The sequence below is a fragment of the Nuphar pumila genome, chromosome 7 (assembly GCF_984573655.1).
Source record: "Nuphar pumila chromosome 7, dmNupPumi1.hap1.1, whole genome shotgun sequence".
NCBI lineage: Eukaryota > Viridiplantae > Streptophyta > Magnoliopsida > Nymphaeales > Nymphaeaceae > Nuphar > Nuphar pumila.
Genome location: NC_143255.1, coordinates 111,016,201 through 111,041,422, shown reverse-complemented (window position 1 = coordinate 111,041,422; position 25,222 = coordinate 111,016,201). Strand labels below are relative to the sequence as shown.

The following is a 25,222-nucleotide window of genomic DNA, read 5'->3' as shown; positions in this document are numbered from 1 at the left end:
ATTGATCCAAGTATCCTGGACATTCCAACCTTCTGCCCTCTCATTATTCATGAGAACATTAGAAAAGGGGGCCTAATAAATATGAAAAAAGAATGAAAATGAGCTCCTCACATGATATTATATTTAACTGCCTCAAGTATCAAAATTCTCAAATAGGCACCTGACTTTTTTGAAAGTAGATCAATAAGAGCTTCTGTCAACCTTGTCAATTTGACCATGGTTGTTAGTTAACTACTCTTAAATAAATAAAAATTGACTATTTAACCTTTTTTTCTTGGTTATTATATATTTTTAGGAGGAGGGTTTGCTCGTTGATGCGCTTGGTGAGCACCAATTATCATTGCATTCCTTACCTTCTGCAAGTTCTAGCTTCTTGTGGCATCTTTCCTTGTTTAATGGTGGAGATCCTTTGAATAGTTATTCTTTAGATATTGGTCGAGGAGAAACTTTGATTTAGGAAATGGGGTTTCAAAGAGATTGACAACACTGTCTTGTGGCCCAACTCAAGCTTAGAAAAAAGGAATGGTTTTTAAGAAATATTAAAAATATTAAAGAAGCATGAAGATAATTTTAGATTATTAAAATTTTAACTTTACTATCATCTTGACGTTTTTAGTCTGAGAACTTTACTGAAATTAACCTGTGCATATCTGCTTGAGTTATTTCTAGAAAACTTAGCCGCTTTGAGAATTTTGATAGTATACTCTGCAGGTATTAAACGTAAAATTGAGATAAGTTGGGCAGCTACACGTAAATTTTCCCTTTTCTGGAAATAATCGTTAAACCTGTTACTATAAATGGTTTATTGCTAATCAGAGGTCTATTCTCATGCCTAACCTCACGCAGAGGGAGAGTGAGTGAGAAAGGATCCAAAATCTCCGGCTCTTCCCATCTTCGTTTTTCCTTGTGCTTTTTTTCTTTCTTCTTCTGAGATTCGTTTGAACGCAAAGGTGGTGGTGGTGGTGGTGGTCGTGTGAGGGGGTTGATGGATGCGCTGAGGAGATTACGGGAACAGGTCGCCAGGCAGCAACAGGTGCTCTCTCTCTCTCTCTCTCTCTCTCTCTAAAGATGTTGATCCCGTGAACCATAAGAAAGGGAATGGAACTTGATTCCGCAATCACTGATGATGTCAAATTCCTGATACGGTTCCTGTTTATATTTTTTGAGCCATCATCACAATTTTTGCCTTTCGGTTTGTGAAGCTATCCTAGAAATTGAACCATTAATTTGATACATTATGGCCCTGTGTATCACGTTTCATTGTTATTTTCTTATTTTTTATTCAATCTGGTTGATGGTTTCTTCTTTTATTTATTTAATCTTTGTTCTAAACTCGATTGTTCTGTTTCTACTGTTGTTGATCCCGTGAACCATAAGAAAGGGAATGGAACTTGATTCCGCAATCACTGATGATGTCAAATTCCTGATACGGTTCCTGTTTATATTTTTTGAGCCATCATCACAATTTTTGCCTTTCGGTTTGTGAAGCTATCCTAGAAATTGAACCATTAATTTGATACATTATGGCCCTGTGTATCACGTTTCATTGTTATTTTCTTATTTTTTATTCAATCTGGTTGATGGTTTCTTCTTTTATTTATTTAATCTTTGTTCTAAACTCGATTGTTCTGTTTCTACTGTTGTATTTTATGCTGCAAATTTGCGGTTGTAGTAGGGTTTTTCCTTATGCATAAAACGAAGGATAAATACGATCAGAATGCTTTGCTTAAGGCCAGCAAATTGACGTTCAGGTTATGCCCAACAGACCAAGTACTGGAATATAATACCCATCTTATTCGCATAGCTATTTGGTGGAACTAATTTATCTGAACTGGCAAAAGAAAAAAAGATCAGATTATTTTGGTCGTATTAGTGAATCAATGCTACCATCATATTCTATTGCTGCAATGCACACCCATCTATCTTGTAGTTATTTGGTGGAGGCAATATTATTTAGCCCACAAGAAAAGATGTCTAATTTAGATAAGTACCAGGAATTACCATTAACTTATTGTAGTATATTTATCTCAATTTTGTTGAATATTCTTGTTGGCATAATAATTATACTCTCTTAGTCAAGAGTTGTTAGAAAATTTTGTGTTGGTATTTGATTTTATTTGAATATGGTAGGCATTATCAGTAACCAAATTTCTGTGCTATGTGGATAGGTTGGAAATTTTATTTCCCTAATTTTCAGTATTTTTCTGAGGACAGAACTAGAATTTGTGGGTGTGACAAGGTTTCATCTTCCTTATTTAGGTGGATATCTTCCTGTATTTGGTAGGGACGGAATCATGTGTGAATCCCTTTAATACATTTGGCCAATATCTTGCTTTCATCTGAACATTGGTCGAAGATACTTTAAATGAAGCAGCTACTGCATGAGCAGCAGAAAATGTGTTTCCGCCTTCCTCTCTTGGACAGGAGCTTGGGCTGGTTGCTTTCCTCCGGTCGAAGGAGCAAGAAGCAGGAGCTCCTTTTCTTGTATTATGCAATCTTTTCATAATTTTCTGTTAGTTGTTTCAAGTAGATATTGTGGTGGACTTTAACAGCAGGTGTCATCTCTGCTGATCCTGCCATAGGTGTATAATGCAGCCATATGCATTGATCTCTAATATGCTTTGTTATAATGAGCATGCTTCGCAAACTTAAGTGATAATCAGCAAAATAATAGGAGATTGTGCATCAGTTATGCATTTATTATTTCTGTAGTTCCTCATTGCTTTTGTCCATAGTGTGCATGTTCTGTTGTTAATCAACTTTTATGATCTGATGGTTTCTATATAACAGAAGCCTAATTTTTTGGTTGGTGGCATACGCTTTGTTTGGCATTCTTCCTAGTGCTTGATGGAACTTGGAACTCTTATCATGGGCTCTTCAACAAGTTTTTTTAATGTTCCAATCTTAAAATCTGATTAGATGTTCAGAACATGTCAAACATTGATATCTCTAAAAAATTTCAGGCTGTTCTCAAGCAATTTGGTGGAAGTGGATACGGAGGTTCTGATAATGTAATTACAGATGAGGCTGAACTTCTACAGCATCAAAAACTTGAGAAACTATACATATATACTCGTGCTGCAAAGGTAAATCTCCTTCCTCTAATTCATTTAAGATTTGTTTGTTATTTGTTATCAGGTTTAATTTATTGTTACTTTTAGCATTTTCAAAGAGACATTGTTCGTGGTGTAGAAGGTTTTATCGTTCATGGGTCCAAGCAAGTAGAAATTGGTAAGTTATCTGCAGCAGCAGACTCACCTGGCTTTGAAATATCAGTACTTAATCTGACGTTTAACCAAAACTTGTAACTGTTTGGATAGGAAACAAGTTGTCTGATGATAGTAGGAAATATGGTGTTGTGAATACCTGTACTAGTGGTGGGACCTTGGCAAAAGCTGCATTAACTTTTGGGAGAGCTCGCTCTCAAATAGAAAAGGAACGTGGCAATATGCTTAAATCCTTGGGAACACAGGTTTGAATTTGATTAACCAGAGCCTCTAACAACTAGTTTTTTATTTATCTGATGGAATCTTATGTTCTGATTATTAAGAATATCATATCAATAACACAATCTTAGGTAATATAAAAGGCAGATGTTGCCTTCCTATCTACCACAATTCTTTTGAACTTTTGAAAAAACATTATAGTTTTATGTGTCTTTATCTTTCGTAATTGATATCTACATATTCACCTTGTTTTTAGATTCTCTGGTACTTTAGGTTACTTCATTTGGTTGCAGATATTGCATTGCTAGTCTTTAGGCAATAGCGTGGGTTGATGGATATCTTGTGAGGTTGGCCTTGTGTCTGTCAGGACTTTTTTTGTTTCCAAATTGTAATTTTGGAGCATGTTTATCTTCCTCTCTTGATATTGTGCACATCTTGGCCTACTTTGAATTTCCATGTCCTACTCCTAACTTATTTGGTTGGTTGCACACGTTGCAATAATATATTTGAGTGATGATAAACTTCTCGTTTATTAGCACAAACATTACAGGTATAGTCATGATATATGTCCTATCATTCCTTGTTTTTTTTCATTTTATGTTCATTTTTTTACCATGTTTGCAGAATGATTACTTCCACCTGAAATTTCATCAATTTTTTAAAGAACTTGTTGTTAATAATATATTTTATTGGAGGAATAGAAGACTTTGGTGTAGTTAGGATAGAATGCAACTCCTCTTTGAGTGTATTTAATAACCACAATTTGTAACTGGCATAAAAATCTTAGCTAGGATTTCTATTTAAAAAGTACAGCATGTAGAGATTCTTTGATATGCACAGTGGGGCTTGGATCCTGCGAGTCCACGTCTGTCCTATCAAGTTATCTGTATGTCTCTTATCTATGACACATGGATATGGATGCCAATACAGGAATACATCCACTTTTATGAAGTTTTCAAAAGTATATAAGGGGACACCATGTGGGGTTCAAAATGGTGTCTGTGTGACATGGGCTCTTGTTTCTATTGCTGGAAGGTTATTTCAGTCCAGCCACTTTAGCAACTGAAATACCATAGAGATGGGTTTTCTATGTAGTTCTTATCATATATTTGATGTTGTTGCTAAAGAGAATGTCCAGCAGTGCTTTGGGGAGGTCAACCTGTGGATTATCCCTGACCACCATGAGGGTGCATTAAGCATAAAACACCATTTGTGTTTTCTTCATTTTCATGTTTTGTTTTAGAATTCAGCTAGAGAGTGTTCAAGTTCATGTTTAATTAATCTAGTCTTTTGATGTGTTGAGAAGCAATTGAGTAGTGTTAAAAATGTATATATATACATTGTATATATGTATGTGCATTATGTACATATATATATATATATATATATATATATATATATATATATATATATATATATATATATTACAATGTAACTAGGTTAGAACTAAGTTGTTTCTTTTTGTTTTTTTCTAGTTTCTTTTGGACTAGTCAACACAAAGTTGACTAGTCAAAACCGACTTTGGGACAGGCGCAACGACACTAAATAGAGCCATTGGACCTGCTCTAATGTCTATCTAGAGACTCTCCCTTATGTATATAAATAGGGGATGACTCCCCTTCTGATATATGCTTCTTGCATGTGTTGAGATCAATAAAATATTTATTTTTATCTCTTGTTGTTGTCCCTTGAGTGGGTGTTTGTGTGTGAACCTATTTGTGGTTCTTTGTGTGTTTATTTTGGTGGATTGGTGGAACTTTTTGAGTGTCCACCTGGTTGATTTGGTGAACATCTTTGAGAAACCTTGTTTCCTTTCATGGTATCAGAGCTTGGAGATCAAACTAATTTTTTGGTGCATTGGGAAGTGTGTCACTCAAGATTTCGAAGAGTTAAAGCCTTTTTTGCAAAATTCATTTAAGTGCTTGTAAGATTGTGGTGCTTACTTTGTGGAGGAGTGTTCATGCTCTTCATTGGAGGTGCTCTCTTAGTGGTGAAGTGCTCTTGTGTTGATGCTCTTCGTTGAAGAAGCTTTCTTGGTGGTGGAGTGCTCGTGATCTTCTTTGTTTTTCTCTCTTTTTTTTTCTATTCTCTTTTAGCCCTTGTAAACAAGGATGGCAATGATAATGTCTCCATAAAACCCATCAAGCTCAACGACACAAACTATGTAACATGGGCTTCAATCATGAAGCACCTTATATGGGAGAAAGGGTTGTGGGGATTAGTGGATAGGTCCGATTTGAAACCCAAGCTAATTCTTACTAAGATCGAAGAAGAAAAAGTACCTTTTACGGAGGTAGAAAAAACCAATGCTATGGTCATGAGAAAAAATGGAAAGAATAGAGAATGGGGCATGCCAAGATTATGTCTTGGCTCATTAGTAGTGTTGACATAAAAAAGTGTTCGAGTCTAACTAAATTTGAACATGCAAATAAATCATGGGACTACCTTAAGAGAATGTAGTTTCTTAAGGATATTGCACACATATGCAATTTGCAAGACAAAGTACGTACTATGACTCAAGGAGAAAAAAGTATTAGGGAATATTTTAGTGAGTTGTCTGACCTTTGAAACGAGTTGGCTCTTCTTGAGCCTAGATGACATTGTCCCAAAGACATAGAACTCCTCCAAAGACAAATTGATGCAGAGCACTTCTTGAAATGAAATGGGGATCTTCGAAACACGAGCTTAGATTCACAAGGGCAAGTGTCAAGAATGACACTAAAGCATAACCCTTAAAAAGGGTATAACTGGAAACAAAATAAAAATAAAAATGTATTCTTTATTGATATGAAAAACCAATTGCTTAAGAAGCATTGGAATTAAATACAAGAGAGGCTGCACCCCTTTATATACAGAGTTGAAAGAGGACTCAATAGAGTTGTTGGACACAGTCCAACAACTCTATTTAGAGCTGTTGGACTGTGTCAGTCCAACAACTCTATTGCTAGTCAAGTCTAGACAGGACTTGACTAGCAACAGTCATTCTAGTTCAAACTGAACTAGATGACATAGAGACAAAAAATAAAGGAAAAAAATTACAGAAAATAAAGAAATGAAAAAAAAAATATATATATATATAATATAATATTATTATATATATATATATATGTACAGTTTTACATTTTAACACTCTCCCTCAAACTTACGGTACAATGAGCGAAAGTTTGTCTAAGAGAAAGTGAAATCAAGGAGCAGTGAGAGGCTTTGTAAAGAAGTCTGCTAACTGATATTCTGAAGTGACATATGGCAGATCAATTATCCTGTGTAGATATTTCTCCTTGACATAGTGACAATCCATTTTGATGTGTTTGGTGCGTTCGTGGAATGTTCTGTTACTGGCAATGTAGATCGCACTTTTGTTGTCACAACACATTTGTGAAGCCTTTGTTGCTTTATCTCCCATGTCAGCAAGCAGTCGTCAGAGCCAAACTACTTCCATGGTTGTGGTTGCCATTGCTCTGTATTCAGCTTTGGTGGATGAGAGAGATACCTTCTGCTGCTTTTTACACCTCCACGAGATCAATGATTCCCCTAAAAAGACACAAAAAGCCAGTGGTTGAGTGTCTGTTATTGGGATCACCTCCCCAATCAGCATCAGTCTATGCAATTAAATCAAGAGAAGAGGAGGAAGATAAGAAAAGTCCTCGTGAAAGAGAGGACTTGATGTATCTTATAATACGCATGACTGCTCCCATATGAACAGAAGTATGAGCATGTTGAAATTGACTTGCTGTGTGAACAACATGTGCTATATCTGGTCTAGTAATGGATATATAGGAAAGTGCCTCGACAAGTTGTCTGTAAGGAGTAGGGTCTGCAAGAAGTTCTTCATCATCAATCTTCATTTTAACATTAACAACTTCTGGAGTGTCAACTTTCTTATCATCAGTAATACCAGACCTGAAAACAATATTAAAAGCAAGTTTAGTCTGAGATAATAAATATCCTTTAGGAGAATAAGCAACTTCAATGCCTAAAAAATATCTCAACAAGCCCAAATCAGTCATTTCAAAATGAGATTTAAGAAGTGTTTTGATTGTTTTAACTCCCTGTTTATCGCTTCCGGCGATGATCATATCATCCACATAGAGAAGAAGCACAATGATCCCTACATCAGAATTCTTAATAAATAAAGTAGTGTCAGTTAAACAGAATTGAAAACCAATATCAATCATAACACGACTAAATCTATCATACCAAGCTTTTGGTGCTTGTTTAAGTCCATAAAGAGCTTTTTTTAAGCGAATGACTTTACCCTTAGGAATACTTAAACCAGGAAGGGGTTCCATGTATACTTCTTCAACTAGCTTTTCATTTAAAAAAGCATTTTTGACATTCATTTGAAAAATAGACCATTTTTTTATAGAAGCTAAGGCAATTAAGGTTCAGACAGTTGTCATACGAGCCACCGGAGCAAAGGTTTCTTCATAATCAATCCCATATTCTTGGGCATAACCTTTGGCTACTAAACGGGCTTTATATCTTTCAAGAGTATCATCACTCTTGGTTTTAATTTTATAAACCCATCGACATCCTATAGTTTTCTTCCCTGGAGGAAGATCTTGAATATTCCATGTAGAAGTCTTTTCAAGTGCATCTAATTCAGCTTTCATGACTTCTATCCATTTGATATCATTTTTTGCTTGAAAATATGTGGATGGTTCTTCATATGAGTGAATTAATGCAATAACTGCCCTATATGTGGGTGAGAAAGACTCGTATGATACAAACTTTCCTGGAGGCCTCGAGACTCGGGATGATTGTCTAGTTGGAATGTTAGAATATTTTTCAAGTGCACATGGAGGATTAGACTCTTGTCGCTTGGAATATTGAATACTAGTATCTCTATGAACTTCATTTTCAACATTAAGATCAATAATTCTTTGATCATCATCAAAGTTACAATCAAGGTCATATTCATCAGATGTTGATGTTAGATCTAGCAAAAAGGAATACTCAGTGACGTCTTTTAATTTTCTAAAATCAAAGAAGCTCTCCTTTTCAAGAAAGGAAACATTTCTAGACACATATAGTCTATTATTTTTAAAGTCAAAACATCTATAACCTTTCTGTTTTTCAGCATATCCTAAAAAGGCACATGGAATCACACGAAGGGAAAGTTTATCATTTTTGTCAGTAAATATGAAACATTTGCACCCAAATATTCTTAGTCTAGAGTAGTCTGGAGAAATGTTCATAAGTTTTTCAATGGGAGTGATATTTTGTAACGAAGAAGATGACATCCTATTAATGAGATAGGTGGCAGTTAAGGCAGCTTCTGCCCAAAAGTCTTTCGGGACTTGATTTGCTATTAATAAAGTCCTACTGGTTTCTATAATATGGCGATGTTTTCGTTATGCCAGTCCATTTTGTTGAGGTGTATAAGGACAAGATCTTTGATGTGTGATGCCATGCAATTTAAGATAATTTTGAAAATCTGTGGATAAAAACTCTCTCCCTGAATCTGTGCGAAAAATAGTAATATCATTTTGAAACTTGTTTTTAACCATATTATGAAAAGTTTGAAAGTATGAAAATACTTCAGACTTATGTTTGAGAAAGTAAATCCACGTATGTCGGGAGAAATCATCGACAAAAATAACATAGTAAACAAATCCTCCTTTAGAAATTACTGGTGCAGGACCCCAAACATCCGAGTGTATTAATTCAAGTGGTCTTGAAGAGAAAACGGTTCTGTTCTGAAATGGTAATCTTTTCATTTTGCCGAGAATACAATCTTTACAATAAAATGATTCAGAGTTACAAAATTTTCCTAGATTTGGAAAATGTTGGATTTTGGCTATATGTGGGTGACCAAGTCTCTTATGCCACAATTCTAACTCTATTTTTTGAATATTATAACAAAAAACTTTCTTCGGCGTTTCCAAAAAATCAATGTAATAGAGTCCTCCTTCTCTATGGCCTTCCCCAATCAGCTTGCCTGACTGGCGATCCTGTACCCAACAATCATGAGAAGAAAAGAAAATATTACACCCATAATTAGAAATTTGAGATACAGATAAAAGATTTAAATTTAATTTGTGAACATGTCTAATTTCTGGAATAAAAAAATTCTTTGTTTTATAATTTTTTTTCAAAATTTCCTATTCTTTCTATTTCAAGAGAAGTCGCATCAGCAGTAAAGACCTTTGACACACTTGTTTTATTTTTAACACATTTGGATAGACTTTGATTATTTGGGGTCATATGAAAAGATGCACCAGAGTCAAGGAGCCAAGAAATTTTACCTGGATCAGAAAACGATGAGGCTGCTGCGCCGGTTGAAGCTTCAGATGAGGAAGAGGCACCTTTGATGAGAGGCTGAAGAATCTCCATTAGTTAGGCCAGGGAAACTGGTGCATCCTTTGTGAAGTATGTGGAAATTGTGATGTTTTGATGTCTTAGATTATGGATATGTGTAGTGAAAAACTATATTTTGCATATGCTTTTACACACTCATTTCATTTGATCAAAAATATTTATTTTTATATTGTGTCTTATTGTGTATCCTCTTGTGGGATTTGTGATTGTGTTCTTTTAGAACACCTCTTTTTTGTTCCCTTTGTGGGTATTGTGAGTGTGTTCCTTAGAGAACACCTTTGTAGTTATTCACTCAAGTTGAATATGTAGCTTATAATATTGTGTTATGAAAAATACTAAAATTTATATTTCTTAACATATGTATGGACTATCTTTGAATTTTTTTTAATATATTATGATGTGATCAAGCATAATCTTTTATCGTGGTCTTTTTTTAATGAGGCCTTTTTGAATATGTTATTTCATATATATTTGAGAAATATTGCTCTATTAAGTAAAGAATATTTTCAAATGACACGTCTTGGATTAAGATTTTCTTTTTGGTATATGTCTTAATTATTGAAAAGCATAAGCATGACTTGTTATCGTATAAAAAATGTGTTTATCTTTTGTGATTTCTCTCTTGCGCATTGATATTCTACATCATGCTTATTAAAAAATGTTACATTATGAGAAAAATCTCTTGTTTAGTGTGATGATATATATGTGAATCTATATAGCTCTTTGGGAATCTCCATTTGATTGTCTTCAATTGCTTCATAATAGACTTATGATTTAGCTCTAACTTCTTAGTCATATGTGTTCTTGTCTCTTTAATGAGATTTATTGATCTTTTGTATGAGATGTGTTTAATGAGATTTATTGATCTTTTGTATGAGATGTGCTTAGTACACTTGGTTCTCATTGGTGGGTTTATGATCTTTTGAAGGATTCTCAAACTTCATAATTCCACCACCTCTACGAAGAGTGCTTATATTGGGCATGACTTGCTATTTGCTTATTCAAGATTGTGAAAATTATCATGAGACATCTTGTATTGCATATAATTGCATCCATTGACATATTGTTGTGATATGATTGCACTAATTTTTATATTAATGTTTTTACCTAACTTTTTTTTTGGATTTGATTTGAAACTTGTCTTTTCAAATCGGATATTTAATATGAACTCACCTATTTGGAAATTGAATCATGTGAGTATGTATTGCCTTTTTATGTCATCTTGATTTGTCCATCACAAAATTTTATATGATGCATCGGAACAGGTACTGTCACCCTTATTCAACCTTTGCATGTGCGTCGGAACAGGTAGACTGGCCTTTTTTTTGCATAGCCAATAAGGAGGGCAAAGATTGCTTTAAGAGGTTTTGCCCAGAGTTACCGGAAGCGCCTAGGCAAAAGGGGAAGCGCGCTTCGGAAGCGCGAAACGTCGCGCTTCCGAAGCGTGAGGGGAAGCGTCCCCCTTTTTTGGGAAGCGCACTTCCCTTTTATGGGAAGCGCGTCCCCCTTTTATGGGACGCGCTTCCCATAAATGGGAAGCGCGCTTCCCCCACGCTTCCCCCACGTTTCCCCCACGCTTCCCCCTCGCTTCCCCCTCGCTTCCCCATTTTTTTCATTTTTTTTCGCTTCCGGTTCGCGTCCTAAGTCGCTTCCGGTTCGCTTCCTAGGTCGTTTCCGAGACGGTTCAGAATTTTCTTCTAAGTGGTCCCACGCTTCCCCGCTTCCTAAATTTTTGAAAGTGCCTCGCTTCCTGCTCCCGCTTCCCGTATCGCTTCCCGCTCCCGCTTCCTCGACTGGTAACTCTGGTTTTGCCTTTCTGTCGGTTCGTGCCCGACTCGAAAAAGAACTCAAAAAAAGGCCGGGTAAGGTATCTTAATTCTCGAAGCAGGGCCCTTCCTGTCCTTTCCTGATTGTAGGACTGTGGAACAAGATAAGCAAGTCAGCTCAAACAAGCAGCGGCTACTACTATGAGTAACAACTCTATTGTTCTAGTCCCTTCGGACTTTAAACAAGGGATTGTTATCCTCCAATGATACACTAATGGAGGAAAGGAATAGGATCTACTAGTAGCTTTTCCTGTGCTTTGGTATTTGATGAGTCACACCTGACTTGGGATTTGAGAACACTCTGATTGAGTGGACTTTGGCAGGCAGGGATTTGACTGCCCTAAAGCCATCATTTCTCTTGGCCTTGTTGTTGGGTCAGGGTTAGCCGTTGAGGTGAGTTGTGTGTGCACCTCATGCCATCTTATCAATCTGCAATTATCAAAGTTTATGTATGTCGTGTTGACATTAATCTTGGATCTTATTGATAGTTGATTGGCCTCTGAATCCATGTATGCTTTTGTTGATTCAGAGATGTTTGTTGGGGTGAGTTGTGTGCACTTCGTTTTATGTCAGTTTAGATTGTCAACTTATAGTGTGGCTCTAACTGGCAATTGTTTAATGTCTGGATCTGTAATGAAATGGTGGTCTTCAACAAATGCACAAATAACTCACAAACAAGTGTCTATTGGAGACACTACAAGCATGACCCTTGAAAGGGTATAAAAGGAAGAACACTTGAAAAATAAATAATACTTTATTCATGAACAAAATGCTTAAGAAGCATGGTCCTTTACATTGAAGGGGTTCACCCCTATATATACAAAAAAGTGGAAGAGAGAGGAGAGCTCATTTTGAGCTCTCCAAAAGAGACGTTGGATTCCAACGTCTCTTAATATAGTTGTTGGACTACAGTCCAACATCATTTATTATTATAGCTGTTGGACTATAGTCCAACAACATTTATTATAGCTGTTGGACTACAGTCCAACAGCTATTTGCACAGTCAAGTTCCAACAGGAACTTGACTGGATCAAATATCTAGTTTCTATTGAACTAGATGCTAAAAAAGAAAATAAAGAAAAATAAAATAATAAAAGAAAATATAATAATATTAAATTATATATATATATATATATTACAGTTTACATTTTAACACTCCCCCTCAAACTTACGGTACAATGAGCGAAAGTTTGTCTAAGAGGAAGTGAAATCTGGGAGCAGCGAGAGGCTTGGTGAAGAAATCTGCTAATTGATATTCTTATGTAACATATGGCAGATCAATGGTTCCATGTAAGTATTCCTCTCTGACATAGTGACAGTCCATCTCAATGTGTTTAGTACGCTCATGGAATGTCCGGTTGCTTGCAATGTAGATCGCACTTTTGTTGTCACAACACATCTTTGAAGCTTGCGTTGCTTTAGCTCCCATATCCGCTAGCAATCGTCTGAGCCAAACAACCTCCATAGTGGTGGTTGCCATGGCTCTGTATTCAGCTTCGATGGAGGAAAGAGAGACTTTTTGCTGCTTCTTGCACCTCCACGAAATTAAGGTTTCACCTAGGAACACACAAAAACCAGTAGTTGAGTGTCTATTATTGGGATCACCTCCCCAGTCAACATTAGTATATGCAATTAAATTTAATGAAAATGAAGCAGACAAGAAGAGTCCTCGTGAAAGAGAGGATTTTAAGTATCTAATAATACGCAAAATCGCTCCCATGTGCACGAAGGTGGGAGCATGCTGAAATTGACTGACTGTATGAACCACATGAGTTATATCTGGCCTAGTAATGGAAAGATAAGAAAGAGCTCCAACAAGCTGTCTATAAGGAGTAGGATCATCAAGAAGTTCTCCATCATCAATTTTCATTTTAACATTGACAACTTCTGGAGTGTCTACTTTCTTATCATCTGTAATTCCAGACCTGGAAACGATATCAAGAGCAAATTTAGATTGAGATATCAAATACCCCCGAGGGGAATAAGCAACTTCAATGCCTAAAAAATATCTTAATAAACCTAAGTCAGTCATTTCAAAGTGAGTTTTAAGAAGAAATTTGATATTTGCAACTCCATGTTTGTCGCCTCCAGTGATGATCATATCGTCCACATAGAGAAGAAGAATAATGATGCCTGCATCAGATTTCTTAACAAACAAAGCAGTGTCAGTTAAACAAGGTTGAAAACCAATATCAAGTATAACATGACTAAATCGGTCATACCAGCCTTTTGAAGCCTGTTTAAGACCATAAAGAGCTTTTTCTAGACGAAGAGCTTTACCCTTAGGGATACTAATACCAGGTGGGGCTTCCATGTATACTTCTTCAACGAGATTCCCATTCAGGAAAGCATTTTTGACATCTAATTGAAAGATAGACCATGTTCTAATGGAGGCAAAGGCTATTAAAGTTCTAACAGTGGTCATACGGGCCATAGGAGCAAATGTTTCTTCATAATCGATGCCATACTCTTGGGCATATCCTTTTGCTACTAAACGGGCCTTATATCTTTCCAAGGTCCCATCACTTTTGGTTTTGTCTTTGTATACCCACCTACAACCTATAGGTTTCTTACCCGGAGGAATATCTTGTATCGTCCAAGTATTGGCCTTTTCTAGTGCATCCAATTCTATTTTCATGGCTTCTATCCATTCTATATGATTTTTTGCTTGAGAATAGGATGATGGTTCAACATATGATTGTATTAATGCAATGGCGGCCCTATACGTGGGTGAAAAAGATTCATAAGACAATTTTTTCTAGAGGTTTAGAGATTCTAGACGTTCTTCTAGGTGAGACTTCAGAGTATTTTTGTAATGCACATGGAAGATTTTGCTCTCTACGTCTTGAATATTGTAGACTAACATCCCTATGGATTTGCTCTTCATTATCATCATTTTCAACAACAATAGGACTTTGATCATTGTCAAGGTCACATCCAACATCACATTCATTGGATTTTGAAGTTGGATCAATTAAAAACGAGTATTCAGTGACATCCTTGGATTTTTCAAATTCAAAGAAGCTTTCTTTTTCAAAAAAAGATACATTTCTTGACACATATAATTTGTCATTTTGAAAATCGAAACACCTGTAGCCTTTTTTATTATCAGCATATCCTAAAAAGGCACATGGGATTGCACGAGGAGAGAGTTTGTCATTTCTGTTGGTGAAAACAAAACATTTGCATCCAAAGACTCTTAATCTAGAATAATCTGGAGTTAAATTAACAAGTTTTTCTATTGGAGTTGTATTCTTTAATGAGGAAGATGGCATCCTATTAATGAGGTAGGTGGCAGTTAGGACCGCTTCAGCCCAAAAACTTTTTGGAACTTGATTTGCAATTAGCAATGTCCTAGTAGTTTCCATAATGTGTCGATGTTTGCGTTCGGCTAAGCCATTCTGTTGTGGAGTGTGTGGACATGATCTTTGATGTGTAATACCATGTAAATTGAGATAGTCTTTGAATTCGTTGGACATAATTTCTCCCCCTGAATCAGTGCGAAAAACAGAAATATCATTTTGAAACTTATTTTTAACCATTTTATGAAATATTTGGAAGTTAGCAAAGACATCAGATTTATGTTTAAGAAAATAAATCCAAGCATGTCTAGAAAAAGTCGTCAACAAAAATGACATAATATGTATAACCACCTTTGGAAATAACTGGTGCGGGGCCCCAAACATCCGAATGTATTAACTCAAGTGGTCGTGAGGAAACAAAAGTTCTACTAAAAAATGGTAACCTTTTCATTTTGCCAAGAATGCAGTCTTTACAAGAAAAATTTTCAGAATTACAAAATTTTTCCAAACTTAGAAAATATTGAATTTTAGACATATGAGGATGGCCAAGCCTTTTGTGCCATAAATCCAATTTCAATTTCTGAATATTATAACAAAATGCATTCTTGGGTAATTCCAAAAAGTCCATGTAATAAAGTCCTCCTTCTCTATGGCCTTCCCCAATCAGCTTCCCTGACTGGCGATCCTGTACCCAACAACCATGAGAAGAGAAGGAGATATTACATCCATAATCAGATATTTGCGAGACAGATAAGAGATTCAAATTAAGTTTAAGGATATATCTAACTTCTGGGATAAAAAATCTTTTGGATTTTTGAAGATTTTCAAAACATCCTATTCCTTTTACTTCAAGAGATGTGCCATCGGCTGTAAAAACCTTTGACACACTTGAGTTATTTTTAAGACATTCGGATAGACTATTAACATTTGGGGTCATATGAAAAGAAGCACCAGAATCTAAAAGCCAAGGAAAGTTACCTGGACCGGAGAAAGATGCAACTGCCGCTCCAGTTGAGGCTTCGGTTGAGGAGGATACCCCTTTGAGAAGAGGTTGAAGGATTTCCATCAGTTGAGCCATAGACACAGGTGCATCTTGATCTTTTGACTCAGATTCAACAGATGCAACTCTTTTTTCTTCTCTTCTTTTTAACTTTGGACATTGAGGCCTATAGTGCCCCGGTTCATGACAATGATGACAAATAACTTTTCTTTTATCAAAGTCGCCGTTTTGCCTTCCAAAATGAGGCGGCTTGTAAGTACGAGTATGATTCCCCGGTCTAGATACAGCTAAAACGGAGTCATCATCAACTTTTGGAGTACTTTTTCTAAGTCTATTTTCCTCCATAGTGAGCTCTTCTATAGTATCAATAATAGAAAGAATTTTTCCACGATGTAAAAGGGCCGATTTGGTGGATTCAAACTCCGGCCTTAGACCATTCACAAATTGATAGAAATGTTCCATATCGAGTTGCTTTTGGCGAAGCTCGATGTCTTCGGCACAATGCCATTTGGGCTCAAGAAGAGCCAACTCTTCCCAAAGTTCGGACAACTCATTATAATATTCTCGAATAGTTTTATCTTTTTGAGTCATTGTCCGAACTTTATCTTGTAAATTGCATACATGTGCAATATCTTTAAGGGAATACATGTTTTTGACGTATTCCCAAGCCTTATCGGCATGCTCAAACTTAGCTAGACTAGAGCATTTTTTAATGTCTATGCTATTGATGAGCCATGGCATAATTTTTGCATGCCCTATCCTCCATTCTTTCCATTTCTTTTCATAAGTGGCTAACGCCTTACTCTTCTCTTCTTCCGTTAGAGGAACCTCTTTATCACCCTCTTTCTTGGTAAGAGATAGTTTAGGTTCCAAATCGGAACCATCCACTATACCCCATAAACCTTTTCCCCAAATGTGGTGCTTCATAATCGAAGCCCACATTACATAGTTAGTATCATTTAGCTTCATAGGAATGATGGTGTTCTTATCATTGTCATCCATCTTTTACAAGGGTAAGAGAGGAATAAATAGGAGGAGAGAGAGAGAAAAATAAAAAGAAAAGAAAAAGAGTAGACAAAGGAATAAGAGAGGATATAAAACCAAAATTTTTTGTAGCACAAGTTCGCCTTTCTTCAAACAAATCTTCTTGAGCCAAGAACAAGGTGACGAAACACCTTTTGTAAATGTGGCACGGAAATTGAGGCGGAAGCACTTCAAGATCTAAGGATTCCGTAGCTCTGATACCATGTAATGAAATAGTGGTCTTCAACAAATGCACAAATAACTCACAAACAAGTGTCTATTGGAGACACTACAAGCATGACCCTTGAAAGGGTATAAAAGGAAGAACACTTGAAAAATAAATAATACTTTATTCATGAACAAAATGCTTAAGAAGCATGGTCCTTTACATTGAAGGGGTTCACCCTTATATATACAAAAAAGTGGAAGAGAGAGGAGAGCTCATTTTGAGCTCTCCAAAAGAGACGTTGGATTCCAACGTCTCTTAATATAGCTGTTGGACTACAGTCCAACAACATTTATTATTATAGCTGTTGGACTACATTCCAACAACTATTTGCACAGTCAAGTTTGGATCAAATATCTAGTTTCTATTGAACTAGATGCTAAAAAAGAAAATAAAGAAAAATAAAATAATAAAAGAAAATATAATAATATTAAATAATATATATATATATATTACAGTTTACATTTTAACAGGATCTAAGTGTGGTGTTTCACTCATTTGTTGTATGGCCATTATTATTATGGATGCTTATAACTCTGTTTATCTGTGATGGCTATCTATTTTTGAAACCATGGTTTTTCGAAAGATTGTCAAAATTGATATTCTTATTGATGTCATTAGTGTGTTTACATTACAAGCCTTCTTACCTCGGGTGTTTTCTTCTTCCTCTTATCTAAGTGTCATTATATGTAAACAAAGGATGTTTATTCACACATTCGTGTGTTTTTAGCCTTTTGTTGGCATTGAGATTATATTTTTGATCTAGTCGTTGATACACTTGATTTTTTAGTGTCATTATATGTAAACAAGAGATGTTTATTCACATATTCGTGTGTGATTTTAGTCTATTGTTGGCATTATACTCTTGATGTAGTTGCTGATACACTTGATTTTTTAGTGTTATTATATTTAGACAAAAGATGTTTATTCACACCTTCGTGTGTGATTTTAACCCGTTGTTGGCATTATACTCTTGATCTAGTCGTTGATACACTTGTTTTTTGAGTGTCATTATATCTAGACAAGAGATGTTTATTCACACCTTCGTGTGTGATTTTAGACCTTCATTGGCATTATGCTCTTGTTCTAGTCGCTGATAGACGTGTCATTATATGTAGACAAGAGATGTTTATACACACTTTCATGTGTGTCTTTGGCCCTTTAGTGGCATGATGATTATGCCCTTGTTCTAGTCGCTAATACACTCGATATTTGAGGTTTGGAGGCCTAAGAGGTGATTACTTGTGGTGGTTAAACCAGTATTTTAATTTACAAAATTCATTCATTATGATGTATGAGATTTTTTAAAATCTATTCGTAATTTTTCTAAACTCATTTTCTCTTTTATAAAAAATGGTTGTTGAAATATTTTTATGCATTTTGCATTGTATATGCTTTAGTTGCATGAGTTATCCCATGATTAATTGTCTTGCATGATTTGCATAAGGTTATGTTTTTTTTCAAGCATATATTCACTAAACAAATATATATTCTTTTTTTGCTTATGTTGCCCTTTGTTGGCTTTGTGTATTGTCCCATAGTGGGCTTGTGCTTATGCACTTTTGTGCTTATATTGTGCCTTTGTATCTTTGTGTTGTCAATGATTGGACTTGTATGTGCTTTTGCACTTTGTTTTTTGTAAATTTCACATATTTCATTATATGCTTTTCTAAGCATTTCATTAGTAAAATCTCATATGTGCATGCCCATAGTGGCTATTATGTTCATTTGATTGCTCTTGAGTGCTTGGGCACTTCTATTGTATTTGTGTGAATCCTCATTGGGATTCTTTTATTTTTTGCTTATTTCCGAGCATGTGTGAAAGATTGTTTATTGATTATTGGTTCATATGTGACTTCTTTATTGATTCTAAATTATTGCATGGTTCATTCATATATGCATTAGCTGTTACTTTAAATATTGCTTCTAATTGATCCATGCTTATTTATATCTTCCGTTGTGCAAAGATGATTTGTTGAGTTATTCTTTCTTAGTATTAATAATGATGAAAATCTATGATTGTTATACATTAATGTCTTTTGTGATAAATATATATATATGTGCATGATTTTCATTGTTTGCATCTCTCTTAATATCTATGTCACATGGGTGCGGCACAATTTCAAAAATTTTGGACATGGGGACTCAGATATATATATATATATATATATATATATAATTATATACATAACAATAAATTAATAATAAGATTGTAAATTTTAAAGCAAAAATAAAAAAGTAATTCTATTGAAGTAACAACACAAACTTACCAAAATATAACACATAAAGAAACTTGTGAGTGTGATAACAACAAAACTTATCATAAATCTGCCTTATCGTCTGAATTAAAAGGAAGAACAGGATCGAGGTAGTCCATGTTGATAGTATGCAAATCATGTTCTCCCTCCAAGTCAAAATCTTCTAGATTTACATCTCAATACTTGGATGGTCCACAACTGCATCAAAATATGACTAACTTAGTATCTAACTTCAAACTTTGAATACAAATATTTAAATACAAACTTTGAATACAAAAGAAAAAAAAATACCTATACTCATCTTTGGTGCAACGAGAAATTAATCGTAGATTAGAGTGAACATAAACCAAATCCTCTGCTCTTTTACTAGTGAGTTTGTTTCTTTTAATATTGTGAATTTGAGCATATATACAATTTTTTTCATAACACGATGATGTAGCAGGTTGGGATAACAACTTCATTGCAAGGCGTTGCAGATTTGGTGTCTCTGATCCATATGTTGCCCACCAATTAAGGAGATCTTTCTCGTCCCTTGCCACGAGTGTTGCTAAAGAATCAAATCTCCCACTAAAGAACTTTCCAAACTCACTATTTACAACCTTAAATATGTGAGAATCATTAAAAAGTCTTCCCCAACATATCATTTTATTCCTTGATATCTCAAGATTTTCATTTGGAGAAACACGACCAACACCTGCTGTCAACCATTTTTTTGCACAATATTTTGGATTGAGAGAGTGTGCCATGCAATGCAAAGATGTATTGTTTTTATCCCATCTTCTCACTAAAACTAAATATACATGATTGTAAAATTCTGAATCATCAAGTGCAACATCTTTCTTCTCATGTTTAAAGATGATACTTTGAACTTTTTCAATTATATTGTCCCACATTTCATAAATTCTATGAAGCATGGGTACATTTCTGTCAACTTCTCTCAACATTTTTCAAATAGGCTCTGTAAATTCATTAAAATATGTAATTTTATCCCACTAAAAATCATCACAGATGCATTTTTTGATAGCTTGAGCCTTAACATCATCTTCAGTACGATAAAAATCTCAATCTTTATCAACCACCATCATCATCAATGCATTTTTGAGTTCTTAATTCTTTTCATCATAACAATAAGAAAAGCAAAACGAGTTTCAACAACTTTCAATAACTTGAGATCAGAATGCCTATTAAATATAAAAAGGGCATGATGATGGTTTACAACAAAATTTCTAATATTTTGAACATCATGCTCTATTTTCTCAATCCATAAACACATTTCACGTGCATGTGCATCATCTTTTGATGGATTGCATATACTCTTAAGTACCAAATTTAAACTGTGTGCTGCACAAGAAGTCCAAAAAATATGTGAATACGTATCCTCACTTGCCAAATTCATTCTTGCACGACTGCAAACTGGAGCGTTGTCAGTAATGATTTGCACCACACTTTCTTCACCCACTTCTTTTATCACTTCAACAAATAATCTCTTTAAATATTCAGCATCTTTATACTTCCCAGATACGTCAACAGTCTTCAAAAAGATTGGCCCATTAAGTGAGTAAGCAATGAAGTTTATTAGTGGTCGCCTTTGTATATCAGTCCGCCCATCAGAAATAATAGACACTCTATGTCATTTTCATGCAAATTTTTGGGTCTCTAACAAGTCTTCAATTCTATTTTTTTCCTCTGCAAGAACGATTGTTTTTAGTTTTTCTGAACTAGGAGGCACATAACCATTCAAATTATAATTAACCAAAGATGTAATCATATCTTTCCAATATGGACTTCTAGCTACATTAAAAGGAATTGAGATTGAGTAAAAGAATCGACCAATCTTTTTATCAATTTCTGCTCTTGCCATGTTTTTGAATGATCCTTGTATTGTTTTATTACCTTTCATCTTTCTTTTCTTCAAAAACTCTTCTTGTTTATCACTAGTAATAGCAAAAGGCAGATTAATCGAATCACTTCTCATCTCTGCAATTTTCTTCTTTTCAGCTTCCTCTTATTCTTTCTTTAATTGCTTTAACAAGTCTTTGTCAACCCCAGAACATGGCTTAATTCCTTGACCACGAATATGCAAAAGATGTGCTTTCACACGGGTATAAGAACCCGTGAAAACAGTCGTACATAGATTACAATGAAACTGCACATTCCCACCACCACCATTAGCTTTTATCCCTTTTCTTACAAGCCTCCAAAGTGGTTGAGAAACTTTTAATTTAGAGTTAGAATGTGAACCAATTGTATTGACACTGCCACTAGAACTCGCCATTATATCTGAAAAGTGAAAACTGAAAAGAAAATATGTAAATAAAGTTAATAAACACTTCAAAAAATAGTAACAAGAGCTCCACCCCCTCTAATTGTATGCCTTAAAGAAAATAACAGAGGCAGGGGGCTCTACCCCCTACCAAAAAACTGCGACTGAGGCAAGGGGCAGCCCCCTACTGAAAAAACAAATTGAGGCAGGGGGGAGAGCCCCCTATCAGAAAATAGATCCGAGGCGGGCTTCGCCCCCTGCCGAAAACCTGCGACTGAGGTATGGGGTGGAGCCCCCTGCCGGAAAACATATCTGAGGCAGGGGGCAGCCCCTTGCCGGAAAACAGATCTGAGGCAGGGGAGCCCCCTACCAAAAAACAGATCGGACGCAGGGGGTAGCCCCCTGCCGAAAAATAAACTGAGGCAGGGGGCGGAGCCCCCTACCAAAAAACAGATCCGACGCAGGCGGCAGCCCCCGACAGGAAAATAAACTGAGGCAGGGGCCTCCGCCCCCAGCCGGAAAACACGAACGAGGCAGGCGGGGCGGAGCCCCCTACCGGAATACAGATCCGATGCAGGGGTTCCGCCCCCTTGTCGGAAAATAAACTGAGGCAGGGGGGCGGAGCCCCCTATCGGAAAACAAATCTGAGGCAGAGGAGCCCCCTGCCGAAAAATAAACTCAGGCCAGGGCCTCTGCCCCCTGTCGAAGAACAGGAACGAGGCAGGGGGCTTCGCCCCCTACCGGACGAAGAGGAAAAAGAACAGAAGAGGGAGGAGGGCATACCTGAGAGGACCAGTGGTTGGGGTCACTGGTGGCTGGTGTCGCCTACGACTACGGTCGTCGGGGTCTGGATCGCCGACGAGACTGAAGGGGACGAGGAGCGAGGGACGGCTGGGGGAGAGGGAAAGATCGGCGGGGAGGGGTCTGTCGTAAGCTCCTCCCCCTGCGTAGCCTCTTTAAGGTTCGGCCCCGACCCCGATAAACATTTTGGATTTGGGTCGGGTCTGAATCCGGACCCAACCCGAGTCCAAAATAAATTTTAAATATGGACAACAATAGGCTCGATCAAAGTTGACCGAGTCTATAAGGTGGATAGACTCGGCCCCTGTGCGTTGACCGAGTCTGCCTCGTGTCCGAAGCCGCACCCCTGTCGGGGCATGTCTGTTAAGACATATGTAATAATATGTAATAATACATCTCTATATATATAAATATAGATGTATTTACCATAATACCCGATAGGGGTATTATGGTCTTTTCACAAGTACCCAATAAGGGTACTTGTTTTATTTCTTTTATTTTGCTGTTTTTTATTTTTTGTTTTTTTATTTTTAAATGTATTTTGGGATACCGAAAAGGGGCCCCACAATGGAGTCGTTGGGGCCCCCAACGGTCACAATTGTGACCGTTGGGGGTGTTAAATAATGTAACATAATTCAATATGTAATCTCATAGTTTTAGTTTACTTTTAAGTTTAGTTAGGATTAGGTTAGTTTATTTAACTAGGTTAGGTTTCTTTTTCTTTTTTAGTTTAGTTTTTGGACTTATTTGGCTTTATGCTTTTTTGACCAAGTCAAAAAGCATAAAGTAGAGAGAGCTGTTGGACTCCCAACAGCTCTATTTAGAGCCGTTGGGAGCCCAACACTCCCTCATTCTCTCTCTCCCTTGTATTATAAATATGGGGTGTTACCCCCTTGTAACTTACACTTTTGTAAAGCCCTCTTTTGGGACCCAACATATTGAAGTTGATATTTTTTTTACGTTTGTGCATTTGTATCCGTGCCTTTGTGCACTTGTGAGAGTTCTCCTTTTATGCCTTTGTGCATTTGTATCGGTGCCTTTGTGCACTTTTGAGAGTTCTCCTTTTATGCCTTTGTGCACACTTTGTGTTTCTAGTATTGTGTTTGTACACAAAATCCTTTTTTATAGAGATTTTCACATGGTATCAGAGCAAGGTTGCTTGAGAAGGAAAGTCTTGTGATTCTTCACAATATTGAGTGCCTCGAAAAGCGTGCCTTCAATTTTTTCGAGATTGGCGTGAAGACTTCTCTTCATCAAATATTTTGGAAGATTACTACAACAAGTAAGAGTTAAAATCTCTTTGTGGTACGTATTTTTCTCCTTCATCTTATCTCTCTAATGGGTGAAAAAGACTCTCATTTCTCTCTTGGCTTTAAGCTCAATGGTTCCAATTATCATGTATGGGCCGGAAATATGGAAGCTCATATTAAAGGAAAGGGGCTTTAGGGATATGTTCAAGGTTCCATAACAGAACCCGAACAAAAAATTACGATGGTTGAAAGAGGAGAAATCAAAATTCTTGAAGGAGAAGAAAGACAAAAAGCTCTTAAAGAATATTCAAAGAAACATGAGGAATGGGAAATGAGAAACTTTAAGATCCTATCTTGGATCTTCTCATCCGTTGAAACCAAGATCAATGCCAATATCATCAAATTCAAGAAAGCCTCCGAAGCTTGGCATTATCTTGAAAAGATGTATACTTCACGAGACTTATCTCACAAGTACTATCTTCAAAAGAGGGCCTTGACCCTACAACAAAATGAGATGTCTATTCGTGAGTACTTTGCTGAATTATCCTCTATTTGGGATGAGCTTGCTATGCTTGAGCCCAAGTGGAGTGGCGAAGCTATTGAACTTAGATACAAGCAATTAGAGGAAGATCACTTCTTTAACTTCCTAAATGGTCTTCGACCCGAATTTGAACAAATTCAGTCCTCTCTTCTATCTTCTTTCACATCTCCTTCCATTGAAGATGTTATTACCAAGTGGAGAGGAAACTCGTATGGGCATTAGCAAGCAAAATCCAAGTGTTCTTGCAATGCCCACAAATCAAGATGAATGTGATGGAGCTAATGCCGTGTCTAGGCCTGGCAACAACTTGAGGACATATAAACCTCCTCACTTTAAAAACCAAAATCAAGGATACAATGGTGGTCAAGGCGGAAGAAGGGACAATAGCAAAATTGTGTGCCACTTTTGCAAGAAACCCGGTCACATCAAACCGGTTTGTCCTAAATGGAAGAAACTACTTGCAATGGCAACCACATCTCAATCACAAAAAGAGGAATCTACAAGTGGAGCTCTATCTCTAAATCAAATTATGGAAGCTCTTCAACCTCTTCTTAAGGGAGCTATTTCCGGTGCCACCGTATCCACTCCTTCTCCTCCAGGTAAAACTTCTTGGCTTTTAGATTCGGATGCATCTTTTCATATGTCTCCAAACATCTCTTCTCTTTCTGAATATTCTAAAAGTTTATCACCATCTTTTGTTTCAACTGCGGATGGCACTTCTCTTGAAATTAAAGGGATTGGAAACTTTGAAACTCAAAATTTTTTTATTCCCAAAATTAGATTTATACCTAAATTGAATTTGAACTTACTTTCCGTCTCTCAACTCTCGGACCTTGGATGTGACATTCAATTTTCATCTAATAAGTGTTTAATACAGGATCACCGGTCCGAGAAGTTGATTGGGGAAGGCTCTAGGAAGGGAGACTTGTACTATGTGGATTCTCTCCAAATCCCTAAAACCCCTT

General features: G+C 36.3%; 1 protein-coding gene across 1 annotated transcript in view; it reads left to right on the top strand.

Annotated features, from left to right (window-relative positions):
- The first annotated feature begins 905 nt into the window (after nt 1–905).
- Nucleotides 906–25,222, top strand: part of LOC149832928 (SH3 domain-containing protein 2-like) — a 47,456-nt gene continuing 23,139 nt past the window's right edge. The window contains exons 1-4 of the mRNA XM_090014784.1: nt 906–1,033; nt 2,964–3,086; nt 3,162–3,231; nt 3,321–3,472. Of these exons, the coding sequence (XP_089870910.1) occupies nt 986–1,033; nt 2,964–3,086; nt 3,162–3,231; nt 3,321–3,472 (393 nt within the window). The 5' untranslated portion in view covers nt 906–985. The remainder of the gene's footprint in view (nt 1,034–2,963; nt 3,087–3,161; nt 3,232–3,320; nt 3,473–25,222) is intronic.